Source organism: Mesocricetus auratus, unplaced genomic scaffold (assembly GCF_017639785.1).
Source record: "Mesocricetus auratus isolate SY011 unplaced genomic scaffold, BCM_Maur_2.0 Super-Scaffold_100025, whole genome shotgun sequence".
NCBI lineage: Eukaryota > Metazoa > Chordata > Mammalia > Rodentia > Cricetidae > Mesocricetus > Mesocricetus auratus.
In genome coordinates this window covers 3799767-3821713 of record NW_024429206.1, presented here as the reverse complement: position 1 = coordinate 3821713, position 21947 = coordinate 3799767, and the positions used below count along the sequence as shown (strand labels likewise).

General features: G+C 52.4%; 3 protein-coding genes across 8 annotated transcripts in view; 1 reads left to right on the top strand and 2 right to left on the bottom strand.

Moving 5' to 3' along the window:
* Hps4 (HPS4 biogenesis of lysosomal organelles complex 3 subunit 2) overlaps positions 1–5062 on the bottom strand; it is a 31315-nt gene extending 26253 nt beyond the window's left edge. For 4 of the 6 annotated variants that reach the window (XM_013119746.3, XM_013119747.3, XM_040731533.1 and 1 more), the window contains exons 1-4: positions 4924–5062; positions 4077–4190; positions 3155–3661; positions 1425–1515 (exon numbers count right to left, since the gene is read on the bottom strand). In XM_013119746.3, the coding sequence (XP_012975200.1) occupies positions 1425–1515; positions 3155–3195 (132 nt within the window). In that variant the 5' untranslated portion in view covers positions 3196–3661; positions 4077–4190; positions 4924–5062. Of the gene's footprint in view, positions 1–1424; positions 1516–3154; positions 3662–4076; positions 4191–4876; positions 4896–4923 lie in introns of those variants that run through there. The other 2 variants (XM_021232354.2, XM_005078913.4) reach the window with 2 other exon arrangements.
* On the top strand, positions 5061–11525 carry Srrd (SRR1 domain containing). Its single transcript, XM_005079014.4, is given in 9 exon segments — positions 5061–5224; positions 7000–7040; positions 7973–8196; positions 8284–8382; positions 9081–9235; positions 9629–9674; positions 9962–10150; positions 10153–10248; positions 10250–11525. Coding segments are annotated over 9 exon segments (1065 nt in total). The 3' UTR covers positions 10301–11525.
* On the bottom strand, positions 9603–21623 carry Tfip11 (tuftelin interacting protein 11). The gene is made up of 14 exons (XM_005078912.4): positions 21474–21623; positions 20022–20238; positions 19537–19754; positions 17940–18093; positions 17509–17665; positions 16461–16588; positions 15667–15819; positions 14379–14906; positions 14193–14299; positions 13455–13623; positions 12797–13040; positions 12341–12483; positions 11838–12003; positions 9603–10724 (listed from the first exon to the last, which is right to left on the bottom strand). Exons 3-14 carry the CDS (start codon positions 19743–19745, stop codon positions 10369–10371), a joined length of 2514 nt encoding a protein of 837 aa, XP_005078969.1. The 5' UTR covers positions 19746–19754; positions 20022–20238; positions 21474–21623; the 3' UTR covers positions 9603–10368.
* Between the last annotated feature and the right edge of the window lie 324 nt (positions 21624–21947).

The window sequence follows — 21947 nt, the reverse complement described above, 5'->3', positions numbered from 1 at the left end:
GGCATTAGCATACATGTAGACAAAACATTCATATGCATAAGGTAAATGTTAAAAAAAGAATCAAGAGCAGCCTGGCTCACAGAGCATACTATCTCCAACCCTCTTCCCACCACACAAGAAAACCAGCAAAAGAGAGTGCACTGTGGTGTCCTGGTGACTCTCAAGTTGGGCTTTCATAGTCACTATTGGCTGTTGGTAATGTGCTGTTAGAGAACCTCACAGTGAACACAGACAGCAAATCACAGCGTCACCACACGGGGGGGCGCGACGGACGATGACGGCACGAACATTCCCTGAACCATGGCACAGCCACACAGGACAGGATGTATCGGGAAGTACATATGCCACCCATGATGACATCCTAATAGATCACGGATCTCTAGAGCTTGCTACGGATGCAGAGAGAGGAAATCAGTAGACCAGATGTCACCATGGGGAGGTGACCATCCCAAGCCGGAGCATGGCATTTTACATGGCAGCTCAGTAATCTGAGGGAACAAGGAGAACACAGGATGGCTGGCATGTGAGGCTAAGCAAGCTATGGGTGTCATTGGTATCCTCTGATAAGGGGGATGGGAGAGGAAAGGAGCTAGAGAAGGAGGCAGGCAGGGCTGGTCACCAGAGTAATGTCAAAGAGACAGCAACAATTAGAATCTGGCTGAGCACCTATGGACACTGAAGAAGTGCTGTCACTCATGGTCACTCTTGTCAGGTGTGATCATGAAACAGTACACTTTCCATTAGACACGACGAGACTTGATACTGATGGGCAAAATGACACAATGTCTAGAACTTGCTTTAAACTTCTCTAGGGAAAAAAATAAGAGAGATGATAGGGAACATAAAATCTGCAGTGCTCAGCCAGGCGGTGATGGTGCACACCTTTAATCCCAGCACTCAGGAGGCTGGGACAGGTGGAGCTCTGTGAGTTTGAGGCCAGCCTGGTCTACACTGCTAGTTCCAGGAGAGTCAGGGCTACACAAAGAAACCCTGTCTCAGAACAAAACAAAACAAAAAAGAAATGCAGTGTTCACAGCTGCCAACACTAGGATGGCATGTAAGAGTTTGTAGTATTCTCTACTTTTCTGTTTGAAAAAAACCTTCTTGAAACTGGCTGATCAAAGACTTAAAGACAGGACACAGACAAAAAACTCCTGCTTCTGACAGCGAGGAAGAGAGGAGGACTGAACTGCCTGGGAATTAAGATCAAGACAAGAGTATTGCCTAGTGGCATCATGGGCCTGTCAGCCCAGCAGCTATGCAGGCTGAGAACTCAGTGAGAAACTGTCTCAAAACTCAAAAGATAGACAGACAGACAGACAGACAGACAGAGGACTGGTGAGAGGGCAAAGCATACATGTGGCCCCAAGTTTTATCCCCAACATGTCTTAAAAGAGGTCGTGTGTACTGATGGCCATGCTTACCTGGGAGGGGTAGAAGTAGCAGATGCCAGCTCTGGTTGGGTCTCCTTCTCCCTTTACCTTGGAACCATCATACAGAAAAAAGTAGTTCCACCTGGTAAGAAAACAGAAAAGAACCATGGGTCCCCACTGGTGACAATAAGCTCATAACACTTCCTCTCTTGTCTCTGGCTCTGGGAGGGCTTAATGCTCAGCTGCCAGGAAGAGTCCAACAGATAAACCCACTGCAAGTGCAGCACAGGCAGACTAAAGATAAGCCTGTCCCTAGCCATCAGCTCATCCACAAGAGGAAGCAGCTGTCCCTGCAGGGAACCAGATCACCGGCTGTGAGTTGCCTTTTGAAACCCTCACCCCTAGCTGCACAAGCACACTGCCTGCAATGCTTTCTTGCTGTTTCTCTAGGTTCTGGTAATAACAGAGACTGAGGTATCTTCACTGCACTCCTTTCCTAAGCATGCTGGTGAGAAGCAGCCATGTTCCTGAGGACTCACTCCACAGATGTATGGAGGGCCTGCAGCAGGCATGCCCATCTATAAGGGGAAGACAGCAGCCTTTCAAAGTTGACAGGAAAACACCACTGAGCCTCCAAACCTTGCTAGCAGCCCAGTCATGCTTCCTCCCCACCCTTCCAGATTTCTCAGCGTAAAGTAATCTTTCTTCGGAGTTTCTAGCACCTAAGGTCTGCACTCTTCTAAACACTTGCAGCCAACCCAGACAGATCTCACTCTGTAGCCCAGACTGACCTCAAACTCCACAGCCTCCTGCCTTTGCCTCCCTCCCAAGTTCTGGGACTGCAGGCTTTGCCAGGACGTCTGGATTTGGAAGACTCTCTAAACTTCACCTGATTGCACAAGGTGAACTACGCAGAGACTGGGCTTCAGTTTTAGTTCTTAGACTCAGAAAGCATACCGGCAAAGCCGGAGCAGACCAGGAAGGGACACAACACTGCCACTGGAGCTGTTCTCACAGGACTCAAGGCCTTCCCTGGACCTCCCACTTCACGTTCCTCATGACAGACACCTGTCCCAGCACCATCCACTTTCTCAGCCACAGGTTAGATGGCGATCAAACACATGTGTGAACTTTCAAAGCACATGGTGTACCACCCACCCACCCCTGTCGCCCCCACACTCTGAAATCAGCCCTGCTCCTCTAGGTACACTGTACCTTAGGTATCATTTGGAATGGCTTCACACGTGATCAGTCACTCTGTCTGCTGAGTCTAGTTCAGCCACACCTTACACTGTTACCTCTGGAGCATTTGCTGAACCAGGGTATGAATAAGGATAAAGCTACAGAGAGTACACGAGGGAACCAAGTTTTAAGCAGACGTTTCGCAACAGCCTTAGGAACCAGACTGGCTAAACCTCAACTGCAACCATCCTGCTTCTTCACAGCCACAACCACACCCAGGTGCTCATCAAGACTGGCTGCACCATCACAATCATCTACCTACAGAGCTCGAGGTGGGGTCTGCAAGATGTTCTGGGTTATGCTTATTTTGGCTGTATTAGGGATTGCACCCAGGGCCTCTCCAATGCTAGATGAACACTCTACCACTGGGCTATATCCCCAGCCAAAAACTTGCAAGGTGCAAACACATAAGCTCTGGGGAGAAATGGTTTCCATGATTAATGAGGTTGTTGTAAGCAGAAGAGCAAGACTAGCTGGCCCAAGCTTCCAGGTCACTCAGACGACCCCAGAAGCAGTCCCAGATGGGCCTTGACACTCACCACGAGGCTGACTTTATCTCTGGGGGTGTGGGGGTGGCCATTTACTCTCCAGCTGGCCTCATCCTCTTCACCTGGTATTCTTCCTAGAAGCACTTCTCTGTCCCCAACTGGTGTCCCCAGTCCAGTGACTCCAGATGTGGTCAAGCCAAGTGGTTTCTGCCACTTACTTACTTTTCATTCAACATGAAAACGCAACTTCCTTTCAGGGAAGGTTCCATTCCAGGAATACCTCTGCATCTCTGACAAGTTCAGGAGGAAACAGTCTGAAGACGAGCTACATCTACTCAACAAGTCAGATCTACAGTTTGATTTCAGGAAAATCCATGTGGCTGTCAGCACTGGGACCTCTTCCAACTCCTCTCGGGGAGTTCCACTGGAGGCACAAGCATATCAGAGGGCAGAGGTGGCTTCGGATAGGTTCTCTAGCTTTATGAACAGTTCAAAGCCAACCAGTGGATTCCTTCAAATGCTCTCGAGTTTCCAGTTCACGCACCAGCCATCTCAGCTCTGAGTAAACACAAAGAATCAATTCTTTCAGAAACCCATGAGCATGCATGTGACCCACAAGGTTCAATGAATAGCTGATCTGAAAGCTATGCTTCAAAATAAAGAGAGTGGGTAGCAGGGGCTTCAAAGTCCCTTCATTTCTTAGCAGAAGACTGGTCAGCCTTGCAGAAGGGAAACTAAATGACAGGTGTGAAGGCTCTGGGTGTTAAGGAGCCACACAAACCAAATGCTTGCTGAGTGACAGTGGAACCTAAATTAAGGAACTGGCACTGGGAAGCCTGATCTGAATGTGCGCAGTTTTTCAGGATGCAAGAAGAGAACTTCCAGAGTGCCCTTCATTGCAAACTCCCGCCAGGAGAGGCCAACGCAGGGTACCACCGAATACCCAGTCAGAAAGGAACCTGGCCTCACTTACTCTAGTCCTTGGCTCCTCCAAGGAACTGTCCAGAAACAGGTGGTTCAAGGCGTTAAAATTACTATCCAGGAGGCCAAACTCTCCTGACAGTAATCTTCCACTGTCGGGATAGCACTAGGAAAAAACACAACAATGATCTAATCCTTCCCCTTGGCAACCCTTCAGCAATTTTCATCTATAGTCCTGTTCCCACTTCTCGGGTTAATTCCCTCAAGGACGCAGTCTCCAAAGCAGGCCACAATTCTGACATCTGTGGAAACAGTGTGTTAAAGTTTCTTAGGGAAGGAGACAAGCCTTTAATCCCAGCACCAGGGAGGCAAAGGCAGGCAGATTCCCGAGTTCAAGGCCAGACATGGCTACAGAATAGGACCCTTGTCTTAAAAGCAAGCAAAATCCGTGAGGAAGAAGGAAGTGCCTGACGGAGATCCCCTATGAACCTGAGAAGGCCTAAAAACCTGTCATCTCAGTTACAGACACCTCGCGTTAGAGAGCACACAGGGCGTCTGTACAGGGGCATCTCAGGTCCTGGAATCCCACTCGCCCATTCCCAAAGGCCTGGTCGGAGGACCAAGCAGCTAGTTCCCAAAGGTCCAGATGAGGTCAGTGATCATCTTGTGGGCAGGGACCTGAAAAGTCCCTGGCAGCCAGGGAGGTGACAGCATGGGGATGGTGCGGACGCACGCAGGGACGGAGGCGTGGGAAGTGGTCTCCATGGGTCAGGAACTAGGCTGAGGGCCGTGGAAGCCAGGAAGCCGCAGCCTGAACGCCCGGGTCGCCCGTCCGCCCGCCCGCTCACCCACCCGCCGGGACCCCGGCTCCGTTCGGCTTGCACGACGGCACCAGATACCTGCTCCCGGCAGCCCAGCGATCACGCGCGGTCCCACCTCCCGCGTCTAGAGGCTTGGCGGTGACGCGCGGGTGTGACGCAACTTGTGATGTCACGACACGCCGGCCGCTCTGGCGCGTAGTGGCGACGTCGCCGGCATGGCGGCGGTCGTAGCAGCTCCGGAGTCCTGGAGCACCGTGGCTCCGAGGAAGAAGCGCTCAGCAGGGAGGCGGCCCCGGCGGGACGAGCGGCGTGCCCGCGGGCCCCAGGCCGAGCCGGAGGCGGAGAGCGAGGCTGTCCTGCGCCGCCTGCGGGAGGCCGAGTGAGTGCTGCGCCTAGAGCCCACGCCACCCTCAGGCTCCCCAACCCGGAAGTGGGTGTGCCAACTGGCTGGGGAAGGCTGAGCTCCCGTCGGGTTGCAAGCTGTGAGTGAAACTGCCGTTCCTCTTACTGCAGTTACAACAGCTTGTCATCCTATAACTTAGTTTGCCATTTTTTGAGATAGAGGTGGAGTTAGGATTGGGTGATGTGTTGTTTACCGGAAAGCACTTCCTGGGAAGCTCCAGGGACCCGAATTTCCTGTTCGTATTATGCCCTGGGTTGATTGTTTTCTTTAGTTGGTTGGGTTTATTTGTTTATCTATCTATTTATTTGAGGTTGAGGGGGGCGTGTGTCATATGCATATGTCGAGCTCAGAGGAACATTCCTTTCACTGCATGGCTAGGCTAGGGTGATCAAACACAGGTTGTCGGGCTTGACTGGCAAGTGCCTTCACCCTGGGAACCATTTTCCAAGCTTTGGTTTGGGGTTTGTGAGGCAGGATCTCATAGCTTAAGCTAGCCCAGCAGGCCTGGAACTGGAAGAGATTCTGCCCGTCTCTCCTAACGCTTGATTACAGGTGTGGACTACACCCCACATTGGGGTTATTATTAACAATATTGTAAATCAAGGTTGCATTGTGAACACAGCGGTCAACGTGGGCATCTGCGGTTGACTGAGCAGCAGCTGTGTGCACAGACTTTTGTATGCCGCATACCTCACAGCCCTATTAGGATCTTGGGCACTCAACGAGCCATGCAAAGGTCATTGTTGCAGACCCAGGCCTTGGTGATGTCAAACCCCACGCTTCTGTGTCTCCAACCATTTCCCCACAGCTTGGTCTGTATCTTCTTACAGGTCACATAGACGGCGCCCACCATACACAGGCTACTCTATATTGTTGCCTTTTCTAGTTGTGGTCTTGCAGGGCCAAGTTACAAATTTGGGTAGCATTTCAGATGGGTCAGAATGACTATGATGAGGGTGCCCGAAGTTATCTTTGAACAGAAATTGCTGGTGGCTAAGGGGGCAGATAGAAGTAAGAAGGAATTCTACAGTCTCTGAAGAGTGGAGTGATAAAGGTGCCCAAGTGCTTTCAAGGCACTCAATAGATAGCTGCTGTTTCCTCTACTTCTTCAGAATCTCCCAGAGTTCCCTGCTTCACCCAGCACCCCTACTGGGGTGCGGTTATCACTCCTGACTCCTGAGCATAGAGAATCTGATCCAGGGCTGCCTAGAAGTTTCAAAGTACTTTAATGTGTTAGAGTCTCCTTTCCCTTATGAGGAATGTAGATCCCCCCCCACGGCAGTTTCTCTCCTCTTTCTCGCCCCCTAAAGCCCCCTAAACACTGCCTCTGGCATATTTTAATTCACTGTTGACTGCTTTGCCCTAGGTGGTGGAAGCCAGTTGACTTGAATAAAGGCCCAGGCCCGACCCTTGGACTTTCTCTTTGACTTTCCCTCTAGGGTTATTTATAATGGGAAAGCTGTTTCTTGAGAGAAGGAAACTGATAAGAACAAGGATTTCCCAGTATTTATTGAGCTTCATCTGCCAGGCCAAAGATGCAGAACAAACTGAGACCATCCCTAGGAAACCAGAACCTCTAGATGGAGGTCCTGTTTTATCCCAGCAGTCACCATCCAGGCCATGGGCACGTCACTCAGTAAGGGCCATCTCTGCACTGGAGGGTCCTACAGCCTCCGTGTATCTGGCTCATATGAGGTCAGGACTAGGATGGCCCAAAAGAGAAGGGAGATGACCCTGCCGTTTCTTCTCAGGGAGGACCTTCGAAGCTCCGACTTCTGCGACTCAGCACTGGGTGAGTATTGTCTGGCATGGAGGAGCGGCATGGGAGTGGAAGGAGGGCCTGCCTGAAGGCAGGACAAAGGACATTCTTCATTGAAGGGCATGTTTCTTCACGGCCTTGCTTTGATGGATTCTGATGCTCCCTTCCGCAGAGCCATGTCTGTGGCTCTTACTAAATCTGAAGTGAAGATGGTAGTGTATGTAGCCTGCAGTTTCTATATCCTGTAGTTTCGAAAATTACAAAAATTGCTGTCACACCAAAGGCAATAGATAGCATCAGTCATTATCAGGATGACTAAAAGTTACATTTATCCTGCTTTTTCCTTGGCATCACACTGCAGACGTGCCCCCTGCAGTTATGCCCTCAACACAGTGTGTGTCAGCATGGTTCTTAGTGAAAGACAGACCGTGTGCTAGCCACTCAGATGCCTCTCATCTGCAGGCTGGCTGCAATCCCCAGGGTTGGACTGTTAAATGAAAGGCAGTATCAAGCTACTATCCAGAAATGTTTTAGGGTTCTCTTTCCAACAAGGGCATAGACAGTTTCTTGTACAGACTTCTCTTCCCTCACCTGGGGAACCTGTGCAAAGATAGCTTTGCCACCTTGGTGAGCAAAAACAGCTTGCTTAATGATAGAACAAATAACTTCTTTTGTTTATGACGGTACCCTAAAAGGAGGGCCAGGAGGTGGTCAAATCTCTTTGTAGAGGCCATTAGCATCCTACATACCCTCCAAGGACTTCCTGACAGTCAGCACAAATGTCTCAGTCACATGGTTTTAGATCCCTTTTAACACGATCTTAAGTCTGAGGCAGTAGAGTTCAGGATCCCACCTTCAGCGACTGCACACAGGTTTCAGACAGCTTCACTCTGGGTGTCCAGGCCTGTTGCCCGTCTTCCTAGCTCCAGGGGTCAGTGACTGTATTTGGGGTAATAATCTTTCAGAAACCATCACCCAGTGTCTTAGGAAACAGCTGGAGCAACTGCAGGACCTGACGGAAGCCCTTGGAAGGCTGACCCTCAGCTCATCACCTGGTGGGTCGGGAGAGCACTCGGCCACGAGCACTTCCCTTGTGAAGTGTGTTTGCTATGGCCTTGGGAACTTCGCCTCCAGTGTCACTGCGCGGAGCCAGCTCGCTTTTATGCTTCTCTTTCTGGAGAAGTGCCAGGTGAGTGACGTCATCGTCGCCATCTCTTCCTGCACGTGGTATGGTGGCAGTGTGCCTGGAAGTGAAGGAGCCCCTCTTCCCTTCCAGATCCCCAGAAGCCACTGCCAGGTCTATGACCCTCTGTTCAACCAAGCTGAAGTTTCAGTGCTCAATTCCCTTGGTGTGACTGTCCTCAGTGAGAATGAGGTAGGTGATGTCAGCTCCTCCAGACCACCCACCTCTGCCAGTGGACAGGCTTTCCTAGAGCACGCTGGCCTTCCTAGAGCCTGTGGAAACCCAGTAGCCAGTTTCATTTGAAACCGTTACACCCCACCATGAAAACTTGAATCAGCACCATGAACTAGTGTGATAGGTTTGCAAAACCCTTAAGCCCAGGGCTGGAGAGATGACTCAGCTGTTAAAAGCACTGGCTACTTCTCCAGAGGATGATTCCTAATACCCATGTGGAGGCTTACAACCCTACAACACTCACTTCAGACCAGCATATGCATGCTGTGCAGAAGAGCAAATGAGTGAGGCCAGAGACACCTGTAACCTGTAGATACAGCATTAAGGAGAGCCACGAGGGCTGTGTCCAAGACCACAGGCAGCTAGCTCCCTCCTGTGGAGGGAGGGAGGAAGAGCAGCACAGGGAGGCATGGCCAGACAGCTGTTAGTAAGAGGAGAGTGTGACCCCACTGTGATGAGGATCTGCAGTGATACAGGGTGCCTGGAAGATTCTGGAATGTAGGACATGAAGGCAGTCGTCCCATGGAATAAAGTGAGTTCGAGTTCCTGTCCCGTGAAGGCTTTTAGCTTACATCTACATAACTGATGTAGCCACGCCACAGAAGAGCTAGGCTTTGCACAGCTCCTTAGCACCCATTCTGCTATGGCTTCCACAGGAAGGCAAGCGCAGCATCCAAGGCCAGCCCACCGTCTTCTACATGCCACACTGTGGCACCGCTCTATACAACAATCTGCTGTGGAGCAACTGGTCCATAGACGCCCTTTCCAGGGTGGTCATCATTGGGAACAGTTTCCAGTGCATCCAGGAGAGGTGAGCCATTGTGAACACCAAGCCCACCTGTGTGCAGAAGGGCTCCCCACCCCCACCCCCAAGGGACTGGGTGAAAGGTTTAAGGCAGACATCAAACCCTGAGTCCAGCTTGAAGTGCTCTTTTGTGTGAAGACCACACTCTTAATCTAGTTTACAGCACCGGCCTGTGCCACCCGCTTCCCCACAGCTGCTTGCTGGGGTGTCTCATTCCACACCCTCCAACCCTTTCTGAACTCATCTCGGTTTTCTTGTTTTTGTTTTTGGCTTTTTTTGTTTGTTTGGTTTGGTTTGGTTTTTCGAGACAGGGTTTCTCTATAGCTTTGGAGGCTATAATTTGGGGGGAAAAAACCATCCATATACTCCCAGATTGTGTATAAATACTTTTATTTCTAGGTTGTTGGCAAGGATTCTGCAGAAAAATTATCCCTACATTGCAAAGGTATCTGCCAAGGGGTGGGGGGTGTGCAAAGCCACACTACCCACTGATGTTTCTAAGCACACAAAGCATAATATACTGGCAGGGGCTCTCCCCTGGAACCAGTCAGTGCCCAATTCCCTTCATTCTCAGGGTGAGTCCAGCATCCCCACTGCCTTTGGGACTCAAAAGCATTGATGGACAAATCCCCATTTCTTATTTTTCAAAAGGACAATGGGTGGCCAGTGAAGGGAAGGTATGCCAAGATAGCAGGGTCGTGCCTAATGCCTGTGTCTGGACTCTCTGTGCAGATTGTGACGAGTCTGGAGGAGTTCCCACTGCGGCAGACTCCACAATACACAGACACCTTTAATGACACCTCTGTCCACTGGTTCCCTCTGCTGAAGCTGGAGGGACTGCCCAGGGACCTGTGGGCATCTCGGGAAGAGCCTGACTACCAGAACTGTGAGGACCTGGAGATCATAAGGAAACAGACAGGCTGAGCTCAGCTGGCATAGCAGGGCAGTACCTGCCACCTGGGCCGGAAGCCATGCTGCAGACCACGCCATCTCCTTTGCCAGGCCAGGAATACAGATCGGGCTGGTGGCATCACATCACATCCTGCCCTGGTGGCCTGGTCTCCCAAATAGAGACGTTGTTTGTAAAATCGGTTTAAAGTGCTGTTTATTCACACCTGACTGGTGTGGGGCCCTCATGTCTACTTGGCCATGTCTATGAGACTCTGCAGGGAGGTGGGCACCCAGGTCTTCTCGCCCTGCACGAACACCACACCCCGGTCGATGTAGATGACGATGCGGCCGAAGGTGTAGAGCTGTTTGCCCTCGTGCCGCTTGCCAATGACAGGCATGAAAACAATGTTGTGCTCTTCTGCCTTGGTCTCAATGAGGTCCTTGAAGTTCATGGGCACAGAGCTGGCAGCCGCACCGATACCCCTCTGAGCCATGTTCTCGGCCTCGCGGCGTTCCTGCATGGCCTCGTACTGGAAGTCCTTCCTGCGCTCCGTGTGGGTAAGGTAGGCAATGTTCTCTCGCGCGCCTGGCTGCATGTAGGCACCTGAGAGAGGAGAGGACAGTGAGGAGAGGTGACCCCAAGTGTACAGAACCCAACATGTATATGACAACACGGTGTGTCCTCTGCTTAGGGACCCAGGCACTAATATATGGTCGCTGCATACTTGGGGAGAGACATATCACAAAATTGGTCCAGGAACTTGAAGCTAATATCAAATACCAGAAGTGAACCTGTCAGTATCAGATGAGATGTGGCAAAGGCCTGAGCCCAGAGGTGGCCCCCTGAAATCACCACCCACAAGGTCACCTCATAATCTAGCATGGCCTATGCTGCCTCTACTTTCCCCTTGACCACAGAGGCCCCTGTCCTCAAAGAATGGAAAACGGGAGTTGGAAAAATGGCTCATTGGTTAGGAGTATGTATTATGTTTGCAGAGAATCCAGCTTGATTCCCAGCACCCACTTCAGATGCACACACTATCTCCAGACCCATGGGATCTGATGCCCTCTTCTGGCCTCTCTTGGCACTGCACTCGTGTGTACTACATGAACCAGGTAGCAATGTGACTGTAACACAGCAACCCTGGGCCCCAACAGCAAGCAATGATACACAGTGACCTGTAGTGATAGACCTGCCTCCACACCTGTAGCACTGACCATGCCCTCTGGGCGTGATCACAGGTGCAGATGTGACCAGTGAAAAGGAAATGGTTCGGGGTCGGAAGCCCCTTTTGAGTCGCAGAGCACTGGGGAGCAGGGTCTGTCTCCTTGGAGCAGGAAGGCTGCAGCAGTTACTTATTGTTTTCCGTGTAAGTTATTTACTAATAAACTCCACTTAAAACTGGTTTGGTGGACCCTAACATCCAGGCCTTTAAGGACCCAGCTGCCAAGTGCCACAGACATGAGCTCAGCCATCTTGTGGCCCATGAAGTAGGCACAGAGCAACTGCCACGTGATGTCTATGCAGAGCAGTGTGGGAAGCCTCTTGTTAGTCAGACCCACTCTTGTTAGCCTCTGTCACAGGACAACAGGGTTGGGGAGCTTTAAGTAGCTGAGTTCACTGAAGTGACACTTAGGGTGGGCTCACAGAAGACCAAAAACAATGGGAGTCAATGTCATGTTTAGGAACCACATCCCCAACAGGAACCCTACTCACCCACATTGGAGGACACAGCCCTGTTCATGATATCAAGTGCTTCATTGAACTTGTCCTTGACGGAGGGGTGGGCCAGCACCTGGTCTGAGAACATTGATTTCCAGCCCAGGTACCACTTGGTGATCTCCTCATAATTGGGGCTGTTACTGAGCCAGGAGCACAGCACCTGCCAAAGGACATGGGACATTGAGCTGGTGGCCACACACTGGACAGGGGGCTGGATCACAGCAGCAGGAGCAGAGTGTCCCTAGGGGCCAGATGCTGTCTGCAGTGCTGCTGCTCCCAACAACCCACACCTCAGGGCGCATGGAGCTGTGGCATTTAGCAGTCACTACAATCTAGAGCCAGCCTGTGGCCTATGTGTGCTGGCCCTGTTCTCCACATCCCCAGACAGGTTCTATGAGGAGCTGAGGTGAGGCAATACCATGCCTTGACAGCGATGGGCACTGAGGACCCTCAGGCTCTCACCACCCCAACCTGCCTGCCTAGGACACACAGCGTACCTGAAGCCACTTGGGGAAGAAATGCTTCTCCAGCAGCCCCACTAGGCTGGAGACAGAGATCATCCCTTCCCAGTCCATCACCCAGTAGAAGGCGTCCATATGCTGCTGGTGGGGGTTGATGACGAGCTCACCCAGGCACATACCTGCAAGAGAGACGGTCCCTGGCTCAACTTCTGCAGTGGCAAAGCCATGGAAGCACAAAGTGCTATCCAGCAGACCCTTCATTCCATGCTTCCACCCCAGCATCACAAGCATTTTCAGACCAGTGAAACCAGCCCCATCAGAAAAAGAACCACAAGGCACAGAGAGCCCAGAGTCACCGCTGCAGACCTTAGTCACAGTGGTGAAGAGACAACAAGAAGACTCTGGTTCCACTCCCCTTCCACCTCTGCCCTAAGTAGCATGCCTTTTGTAGTGGAACACGGAGTAAGTCACACATGGTCCTTGTCTCCTTACCCAGCTTGGGCACAATGTTCCTGAGCATGAAGGCCTCCCAGGACCCAGGGGTGAGGACCTCTTTCCAAGGCTGGAGGATGAGCTTGGCTGAGGCGTCACTGGGGTGCCACTTCTGCAGCGCGCTGGACAGCTTGCTGCGGACAGGGGAGTAGAGCGGCTCCAGGCGGGACTGCATGAGGGGCAGCCACGGGTGGATCCACGAGTGGATGGGAACGGTGTCTGTCAAGGGGTTCCAGTTGTCCACCTGCAGGGTGAATGGAGGACAAGCACTGCAGTTCATGGCACACTAGTGCTGTCCTGAGTAAAGAGGTGTGTGTCCTGACCACGGGCCACGTCCTCCATGTGCATGTGTGGGGGGGTGGGCAAGACCCAGCATGGAGGCAGGCACAGAAGCGCTAAGCTGCCTCCCAGGCATTTTGTGCTCTAGGTCCCTCCACAGAGGAAAACCAAACACACTTGTGCCACCAACTCCAACCTCAGCATGGCTCAAGGTTCACTAAAGGTACTGAGGAAATGAACTAACTCCCTCTTGAGGGAGGTAGGAAGGGGATACTCTGGAAAAGGCTAAATTAATACGGTAGGATATTAACAAGCCCTTCAGTCCCAGGAGTCTGGTGGCTCAGGTGATTAGAGACACTGTGTCAGAGCTCTGCCCTACCTCTTTCTGCAGCTTGGGGAAGATGAGCTGGTCCAGGATATTGTCCAGGATCCACACAGGGATGATGGGTGCCCAGCTGTCCAGGAAGTCCACCATCGGGTCACAGTTCCTGGGTTGCCACTGGGCAACAACATTCCGGACAAAAGGCATCCAGACCTCCCACATGAGCCTGTGAGAGGCAAGGGCAGCTGGTCAGCCAGTGTTGGCTTCAAAGTGTGCAACCTCACAGACCCCCACAGGAAACACCAGGCTAGTCCCCACAGGGGCTTCCATATGTCTTAGCTCAGGGCCTTGGGCTCCTCAGTGGTGCCACACACTGGCAGAGCTGCCACAGGACCATGTGGGACAATGGTGCCAGCACACAGCATCAAGAGCACATTACATTCGGGGTCACAGCCTGAGTGTGTCTTCGTCATGCCCCACCCCCTCCCCAGACACCTCTGCACTCTCCACGACAACCTCATTCTTGGTTCTCACTATTACCCAGTGCTGCCCGGTCACTTGTCTGCCACCTGCCCTTCCAGACTGTAGGTGTCAGTTGCTCATGGCCCTCCTGGGGTTGGCCCAGCTCCTAGGCACTCAGGACATGCAACAGACATGTGAGCAAGCATGCCTTCAACCCCCACAGCAGTGCCAGTGTGGAGCAGAGTCAAAAAGCAGCCGAAACTGCTGTCATCCAGCCTTCAGAGTTCCTGTTCCCCGGGAAGGCAAGGGGACATAGCAGGGTGGGGCCCGCACCTGTGGAAGGCGTCCGAGGACAGGTCCTGGCTGCTGTGAGACAGAAGCTGGTCATTCTCCAGGAGGCTCTTCCACTTAGAGATGATCTGGGTGCCATAGCTGCCATCCTGCAGAACACTGACATCATCAGTCTCCCCACCTCAGCAACCATGCCCCCGACCAAGCTGCAGGCTGCCCCTCGCTCACCTCAAGAGGGTGCCAATCCTTGAAGTAGTCCTTCACAAGCGGGTAGACGATGGCCACAGCCAGGTCTGCACGGTCTGCCAGGCGGTACTCCTCATAGTATTTGTCCTGCAGGGTCTCAAAGATGCGGGCGCACTCATCCAGCGTGAGGGGGTCGGTGCCGTGAGGCTGCATGCGGCGCTCACACTCCTCCACCAGGGCCAGCACCTTGCTGAGGTTGGAGATGACACGTTCCTCGTGTGCTAGGACCTCGGCGGTCTTCTCAAGCTCGTGGGACAGGCTGACCACCATGTCCCGCTCATACTGCAGTTGACGGTCGCTTTGGATGATCTCCTGCTCTGTGCGCTCAATGAGCAGCTGTAGGTTGTGCTCGAGCTCAGGCAGAGCAAAGCCCGGCACCCTGGCTTCCTTGCCAGCCATGGGAGGCAGCTGTGCCAGTAAAGGCAGTCCTTCATCGGGCACACTGTGCTTGTGGCTGATCTGGCTGTAACTGTAGTACACCTTCTGTTCCCGGCCTGTCATGTCGATCACCTTGGAAAGAGAGGCAGATTGCCACCTGTTAGCCACCACTGAGCAGGGGAGACAGGACACTGGCCAACTGTCAAACCAGTGGGCAGGTTTGAACGGTCATACACTGCCTCATGCTGAACTAAGGCAGGCAGCTGCCTCGCCACTCAGAGAGTGACAGCAACACCACCAGTCCATTACAGAGGGGGAGGCCTTTCCCCACACCCCAGCTGCCCCAAACCTCTCACTTCATCCACAACCATGACAAGCCTGACACTTGTGGGCCATCAGAACCCCAGGTCAGACGACTTAAAGGAGGGATCTTTCTCCTGGTTTTCAGACAGTCAGGCCCTTCCCTACCTGCTTGCTGCACTCCCAAGAGCCGCTGCCCCCTCCCACTCAAATGTATCCACAGAGAACCCAAAACAAACCAAAGGGAGCTGCAGGCTGAGCAGAGGCTCTGGGGTTAGGAGCTGCGCTCATCACAATGGTCTACATAAGGAGACGGGGTACATGGGGAGATGGGGTGCGTGGGTGGAAGGTAGGGCCTGAGGACTGAGCATTTGAGGCTAGCCTGGGCTAAAGTTCTAGACCAGCCTGGGTCACATGGCAAATTCTGTTTTAGGAGAAAGGGACATGGACGGATGCACGCACGCACCCACACACGCACACACCCACACCCACACGCGTGCGCACACGCGCACACACACACACACACACACACACACACACACGCATGCACACAGAGTTATCAAAGACCTCAGAGGACGTGATGCCCTCATACCTTGACCTGAGACAGCTCCTTCTGAGGTGCTGTGAGCTTCTTGCTGACCCTGCCCTTGGCCTTCAGCTCCTCCACAGTCTTGTAGGAGTACTTGGGCTTCTTCTTGCTCCCACTGGGGTCTTTCCTCCACTGGCTCAGCTCCTTCTGAAACTCCTGGGGCAGAGGGAGGCAGAGAACGTCAACAGGAGGGGTCTCCTCCACAGCAAGCAGCCAGGACAAGGCCCTTAGCAAGCCCACAGCCACCAATCACCACTTCCCAACCCAACCCTGCACAGTACAAGGGTTGAGATGCCAAGGCAGGGCCCCCAAAAGCTCGGCCAGTGCTGAGTCAGGTAGAGCTTAGAAAGCACTGGCCCCCACCTGGCTGACTCCACAGAAAACGCTAAGCAGTGGGTAGCATGATGAGGACACACCCACCCTACAAGTCCAGTTCCACGACTGCCTTTTATTTCTCATCCTGCTCTAACCTGTCACTTTCAAATACCTGGAGTTGCAGCTTTTCAAGAATCATGGCACCCAGTCTCATGCAGGGCTGTCTCTGAGCTGAGTAGAGCCTACACTGCAGTCAGACCACCATACAGAAGCATGCCTCGGGTCCCACCCTGCCCACCATCTCACAGATTCCCGCCTCTCACACACCTAAGCCCATGACGGCATGGTGTCATTGGCTGCACGCTGAGCCCCCAGCAGGGGTGGGGTGACACCCAAAGGCCATCAGAGTGCACAAACCATGACTGACAGCTGTCTGGGGTGGCCCATGCCACGAGCCACCCACACGGCTGCCCTCTCATTACCTCTTCAGCCTCCTCTTCTGAGTCGGCCACGGGGAAGTCCTGCAGAGACTGAGTGGTCCGCTCTGAGCCGTAGGCCCCCACGGCTCCTTTGCCTTTCCTCTGTTTGGCCTCAATGGGGTTGATGATTCCTGAGCAAGGACAGGTGGAAGACAGAAAGACTTCAGATCTTGGGACCTATGTGAAGACACCAAGGAGAGGACACTTCCTGCTCCTCAGCCCACAGCACACCCCTACTCAGGACAGCAAAGCAGCACCCTTCCCTATGCTCAGGATGGTGTCACGCCCCTGGGACTTGAGGAGAGACATCACAGATGCTCTGTCTCTCTCTTCCCAGTACAAGCTCGGCACTAACTGAGATGACTATGGGTGGCCCTGGGTGTCAATTACACTGGACCCAGTTCCTGCTAGGAAAGGCCAAGTTCTTGCTCCTCATGGCTCTGGGCCAAGGTGATGAGCTGTGCATGCCTGGGGCTGTTTCTCAGTGGGGCTGGTGTGGGAAACAACATGGTCTGGTCAGCCAGCAGCAGGTACATTTCAAAAGGTGAAGGCTGCCATGCTGCACGCTGACCTACCTAACAACAAAAAACATAACAGCAGGGACTGCAGAGCTGAGCCTTCAGAGCCCAGGCAGGCTCCCATACATGATCACGTGGCAGGCCACTGGGAGCTGAGGACACTGCTTTGTAAGACCACACAGAGCACAGAGGAAGCTGTGAAGCTGCCAAACTCCTGCTAAGCAAAATCTAGAGTTCTCGATGAAACAGTCTGACTTTAGAATATTATCTGTTATGTACAGCCACTCTAGACCCTGCCACTTCCCTTCCTACCTAAGCAAGCATTTTATTGAACCTGGGTTCTGGGGAAGCTGGGAAAGTGGCCCATGCTGCCAAATCCAGCTGCAGAGTTAGCAGCTGTTTTGTTTGAGTCTGAGTTTAAGCATCCTTCCCAGGACCTGATCCACAGGGATCACTTAAGGGGCTTCCTATGGGGAAGAGGCAGATGAGGCCTCCCCTCAGCCACACTCCTGTTGGGCCACAGCCTCACTCACCCTGTGCATTTTTCCCCAGGCCCCGCCCAGGGACATAACCCATCTTCTGCAGCAGCTTCTGCCCGATGCCCTTGGTGTGTCTCTCCCAGCTGCCAAAGTCCATGAACGACTTGGTTCCTCCAGCAAAGCCTTTCTGGCTGGGCTTAAAATTGCCACCCTGCAAAGAAGGCCAGATGATCGTGGGTGAGAGAGAAACACAGAACAACACAAGGGAGAATGCCAACGAGAGAGAGAACAGCCTGCAGCCACAGTGCACTATGAAAAGCTGGGTGTGGACCAAAACCACATCAGGGACACAGACCAGGAAGGAGACTCAGGACCTACGAGGGAAGCACACACAAGGGTGCCCGCTGGACTTCTCTCTGCCGAGGAAGCCGCTGCACTGGTGACCTCTGACTGGTCCCACTTAGAGACTATCCTGTGGGACCTACCGTTTTTAACTTCTTTGGTCCTAAGTCCTTTGGAAAGTCCTCCTGCTTTGCAGGCTTCTCATCATCCTCCGAGTCGTCAGAGTCAGCTTCCTCAGCTGCCCCTTTCTTTAGTCCCGCGCTGATGAAGTTAACAGGTGCAGAATAGTCTCGGGCCCTGCAGACAGACACAAATCCCCCAAGGCTAGAATACACCTCTGCAGCACCCTGTCCTCAGACAGAACTCCTCAGAGAGAGGGGCCTCGTGGGATCCACTTTAAACCATGTTCATTATGCCCAAATCCCAAAAGGGACTCAAAACTGGCCTCCAATAATCTTTTGTCTAGCACGTTAAAAATTATCATGTCTATGTGTGGTCAAGCACATGACTTTATGGGTGGCCAAGGAGCCAAAGGCATAGATCCCCTGCACCTGGAATTATAGGCAGTTGTGAGCTGACAAGCTGGGAGCCAAACTCAGCTCTGCAAGAACAGCATTTCATCTTAATTGCTGACTCACCTTCCAATCCACATTTAACATTTATGGGGTCTGTTCAATTCGAATCTGTAGCTGAAGATTTGTCATTGTCAATAGAGTTGATTATAAATTCAAAAGATGATGTAATAACCTTACTTCCCTTTGACACTTCTAAAAATGCTATTCCTTGTGTGTACGATGGGGGTGCATGTGCCTCGCAAGCATGCGAAGATCAGAGGGCAACTTTGTGGAGTGGGTCTTCCTTTTCACCTCTTATGTAGACTCTGGTGACAGAACTCTTGCCAGGCCCGTGCGGCAGTGGCAAGCAGCTTTGTTTAGCCATCCCACTGCCCCCCACCCTTTACAACTGAAAAGACTGTTTTTAGCTTTAGAGTGGCAAAGCACTTACCTAGCATGCATGTGGCCCTAGGTCCAATTCCCAGCAACACACGTGCGCACGCATGCGCACACACACGCAAACACCATTTGCTTAGATACCATTTCAAGTGTAAAAATCAAACAGTAGCAGAAAAATTCAGACAGATAAAAATCCTAGCTGGGCAGTGGTGGCACAGACCTTTAATTCCTGCCACTCAGGAGGCAGAGGCAGGTGGATCTCTGTGAATGAGGCTAGCCTGGTCTACAGAGTGAGTTCCAGGACAGCTAGAGTTACATAAAGAATCCCTGTCTGGGGGTATCCTAAGTAAAATTAATAAAAATGTCTGAGTGTAATCAAGTGTGGGGACACATGCTTCTTTTCTTTTCCTGTGAGACAGTGTCTTACTGTATGTAGCACAGGCTGTAGTACCATATTTATCTTGTGGCCCTAATCACTTTCTACCTTCATTTCAGCCAACTGTAGTCTCCAGGGTGACCTTCCCTAATCTCCCTATCCTTTAGGACCTGTGAGAATGTTCCTTGACCAGGGCACGGGTCCAAAGCTACCATGCCTATGGTTGGTTAGCACTTGTCTATCCCTAAGTAGATGTAATCCTCACAGTAAGTGCTGAGGAAGAACCTGCTACCCCAGCTCAACAACACACAGCAAGATGCTGTAGCTACAGGACTCAGTAAGACCAGGAGACTCTTCAGGGGTGCCTCTCCGATCCTCTAAAGCCAAGGCATGCAGTCCAGCAGACAGTACCGTTTGCCTCCAAAGCTGGGCCTCTCTTCGTCAGAGTCACGTTCAGCCCACACCCCGTAAGTGGCCTCCTCCTTGGTCTGCCAGTGACGCTGCCGGTTGGTGTTGAACTCATTCTGGAGATCCCAGTCGGTGATCTCAAAGTTCTCACGCTCATCATCATCATCATCCAGGTGACCTTCACCGTCCCGGTACAGGTGGGACAGTGACATGGCTGGTCACTAGAGGAAAGAGGACAAGAAGAGCACTGTGAAATCTTGGGGACAGCAGAAGATCCCCAGGAATCTCTACTCCTCTTTCCTCTAAAGGAAAGCCCATTAGACTCATGCTACCACTCAATAAAGTAGCCATTAAACACAGGACAAAGTGACCAGCTCTGGGACAAGTGAAACAAGTCAGTCCCAGCACTCCATGCTGCCTTGGCCTTGTCAGAGTCAAACATCATGCATAAGTGCCACAGGAAGGAAGTAACAGCTCTATGTTATTACCTCAGAAATTGGGTGGGCGTCTCAGCCTCTTTAGTTCTCCAAGAGTTATATCAAGCCAACTTGGAATCCCAGGGAAACTTCAGAACGTCTTGTGAAATAGCATTTCATGAGACTGAATGACCAGAGTAACACTCGGGTTTTTTTCTTTCAAACCTGAGCGGCTTCTGAGGTACTGGAAGGCTGCAGTCTTTATGAACGGGACACTTCACAGTAGCACCTAGAGAGTGTGGGATAAACAAACCGTTCTACCCAGGAATCTATTCAGCCATCTCTATAACTGTATCAGTGACTACAGTTGGTTTTAGAAGGAAATTGTAAGGACTGATTAAAGTGGCACTTTAGAAGACACCTCCCAGCCCATCGGTAGTGGTGCATGCCTTTAATTCCAGTACTAAGGGGGCAGAGGCAGGCGGATCTCTGTGAAGTCGAGACCAGTAGTCTACAAGAGCAAGTTCCAGGACAGGTTCCAAAACAAAACAGAGAAACCCTGTCTCGGAGAAAAAAAAAGAAAGAAAAGAAAAGACACCTCCTTTAACACCTACCCCCACCCCAATCACCTCCCCTCCCACTCAGGAAGCAGAGGCAGGTAGGTCTTTGTCTGTAAATTAAAAGCCAGCTTGTTCTACATAGTGAGTACCAGGCCAGTCAAGGCCACACAGTGAGACCTGGTCTCAAAACAAACAAAATAATAAAATCTGAGCTCCCAATAGGTGCTTAAAACACAGCATCCTCGCCAGGCTAGGGAGGCAGAAGCAGGCGAATCGCTGTGAGTTCGAAGCCAGCCTGATGTACAGAGAGAGTTCCAGGACAGCCAAGGCTACACAGAGAGACCCTGTGTAGGGAGAGAAGGACGATTGTGAAAATCAGGAACACTTAAACCACACAGCCTGGAGTTCAGAACCCACATCTACCAGCGCCTTCTGTGCGTGGTTATCACATGCGTGGATATCACACACAAAAAACCCAGAATGGTACACAGCACACTAACGTCCTCAGTGTGTGACGCCATCGACTGACAGCGGTCTTCTTCACGCACAGCGAGATCTGAGCTTCTTCTGGCAGGGTGGAACTGCTTAGCCGTTAACAAATGTCCCCCTGCTCCTCCTCACTACGCACCGTTAACCTCAACAGGTTCCAACCTCAGCTACGAGTGCACCCTGAGAACCGCAAAGTTCTCAAAGGAGGCAGGGAGCCCTGGACCCACGGAATTAAAACACCGTCGCCTCCCCAGCACAGAGCTGCTTAAAAAAAAAAAAAAGCAGTCCACAGCGGTCAGGAGCCGCTCACAACACGAGCGCGCCCGGGACTGGCTCTCCAGTGTCAGCATCGGGACGCTGGGACTCCCAGCGCCTCATCTGGTCCCGGTCCCGCCGCAGCCCATGGCTGGAGACCCAGGCCACCGCGGAGGCTCATCCCGCGCTCCCGGATCGCCACCCCGACCGGCAGGCTCACCTCGCTCAACGATCGCGGTCCACACAGCTTTCTCCAGCCTCCAAAAGCCTGAGAGGAGCCCGCCCGCCGAAACACGGATGTAGCCCTGCTGGCGCGCCGGAATGACGTCACCCAGCGGCGACTTGACACTAGAGGGGGGCGGGACTGCTTAACGGAAGGACTAGAGATTCCGCCCGGACTGCTTCCGGTCCCCACTGGAACTAAGGCCGTGTAGACATCCGTGCCGAGGGTGCCGCCCTTGTCAGGTGTCCAAGGAAACGAAGGAATGGTTCTGGGAAGCCACCCGCGGATGGAAACCGTCGTGTCCGGACTCTGAACCGATGTCACGGGGACCCTGAGTAATTAAAACGCCCTCGGGACTCCATGTCGCGAGGAGGGAAGGCTAGGGGCTTCCCAGGAGAGATTTCTCCCTTCCGATCCCCTTGCTGCAGAGCAATCAGCATGCACGCTTCCGGGCTTTTGTTTCCTCTTTAC

Coding starts and splice junctions, on each gene's coding strand:
- Tfip11 (XM_005078912.4), bottom strand. CDS start 19,745: ATGTCACTGTCCCACCTGTACCGGGACGGTGAAGGTCACCTGGATGAT. Junction 18,094..19,536: donor CCCAGCTTTGGAGGCAAACG/GTACTGTCTGCT, acceptor GTCTGTCTGCAG/GGCCCGAGACTATTCTGCAC. Junction 13,624..14,192: donor TCCTCGGACGCCTTCCACAG/GTGCGGGCCCCA, acceptor TGCCTCTCACAG/GCTCATGTGGGAGGTCTGGA.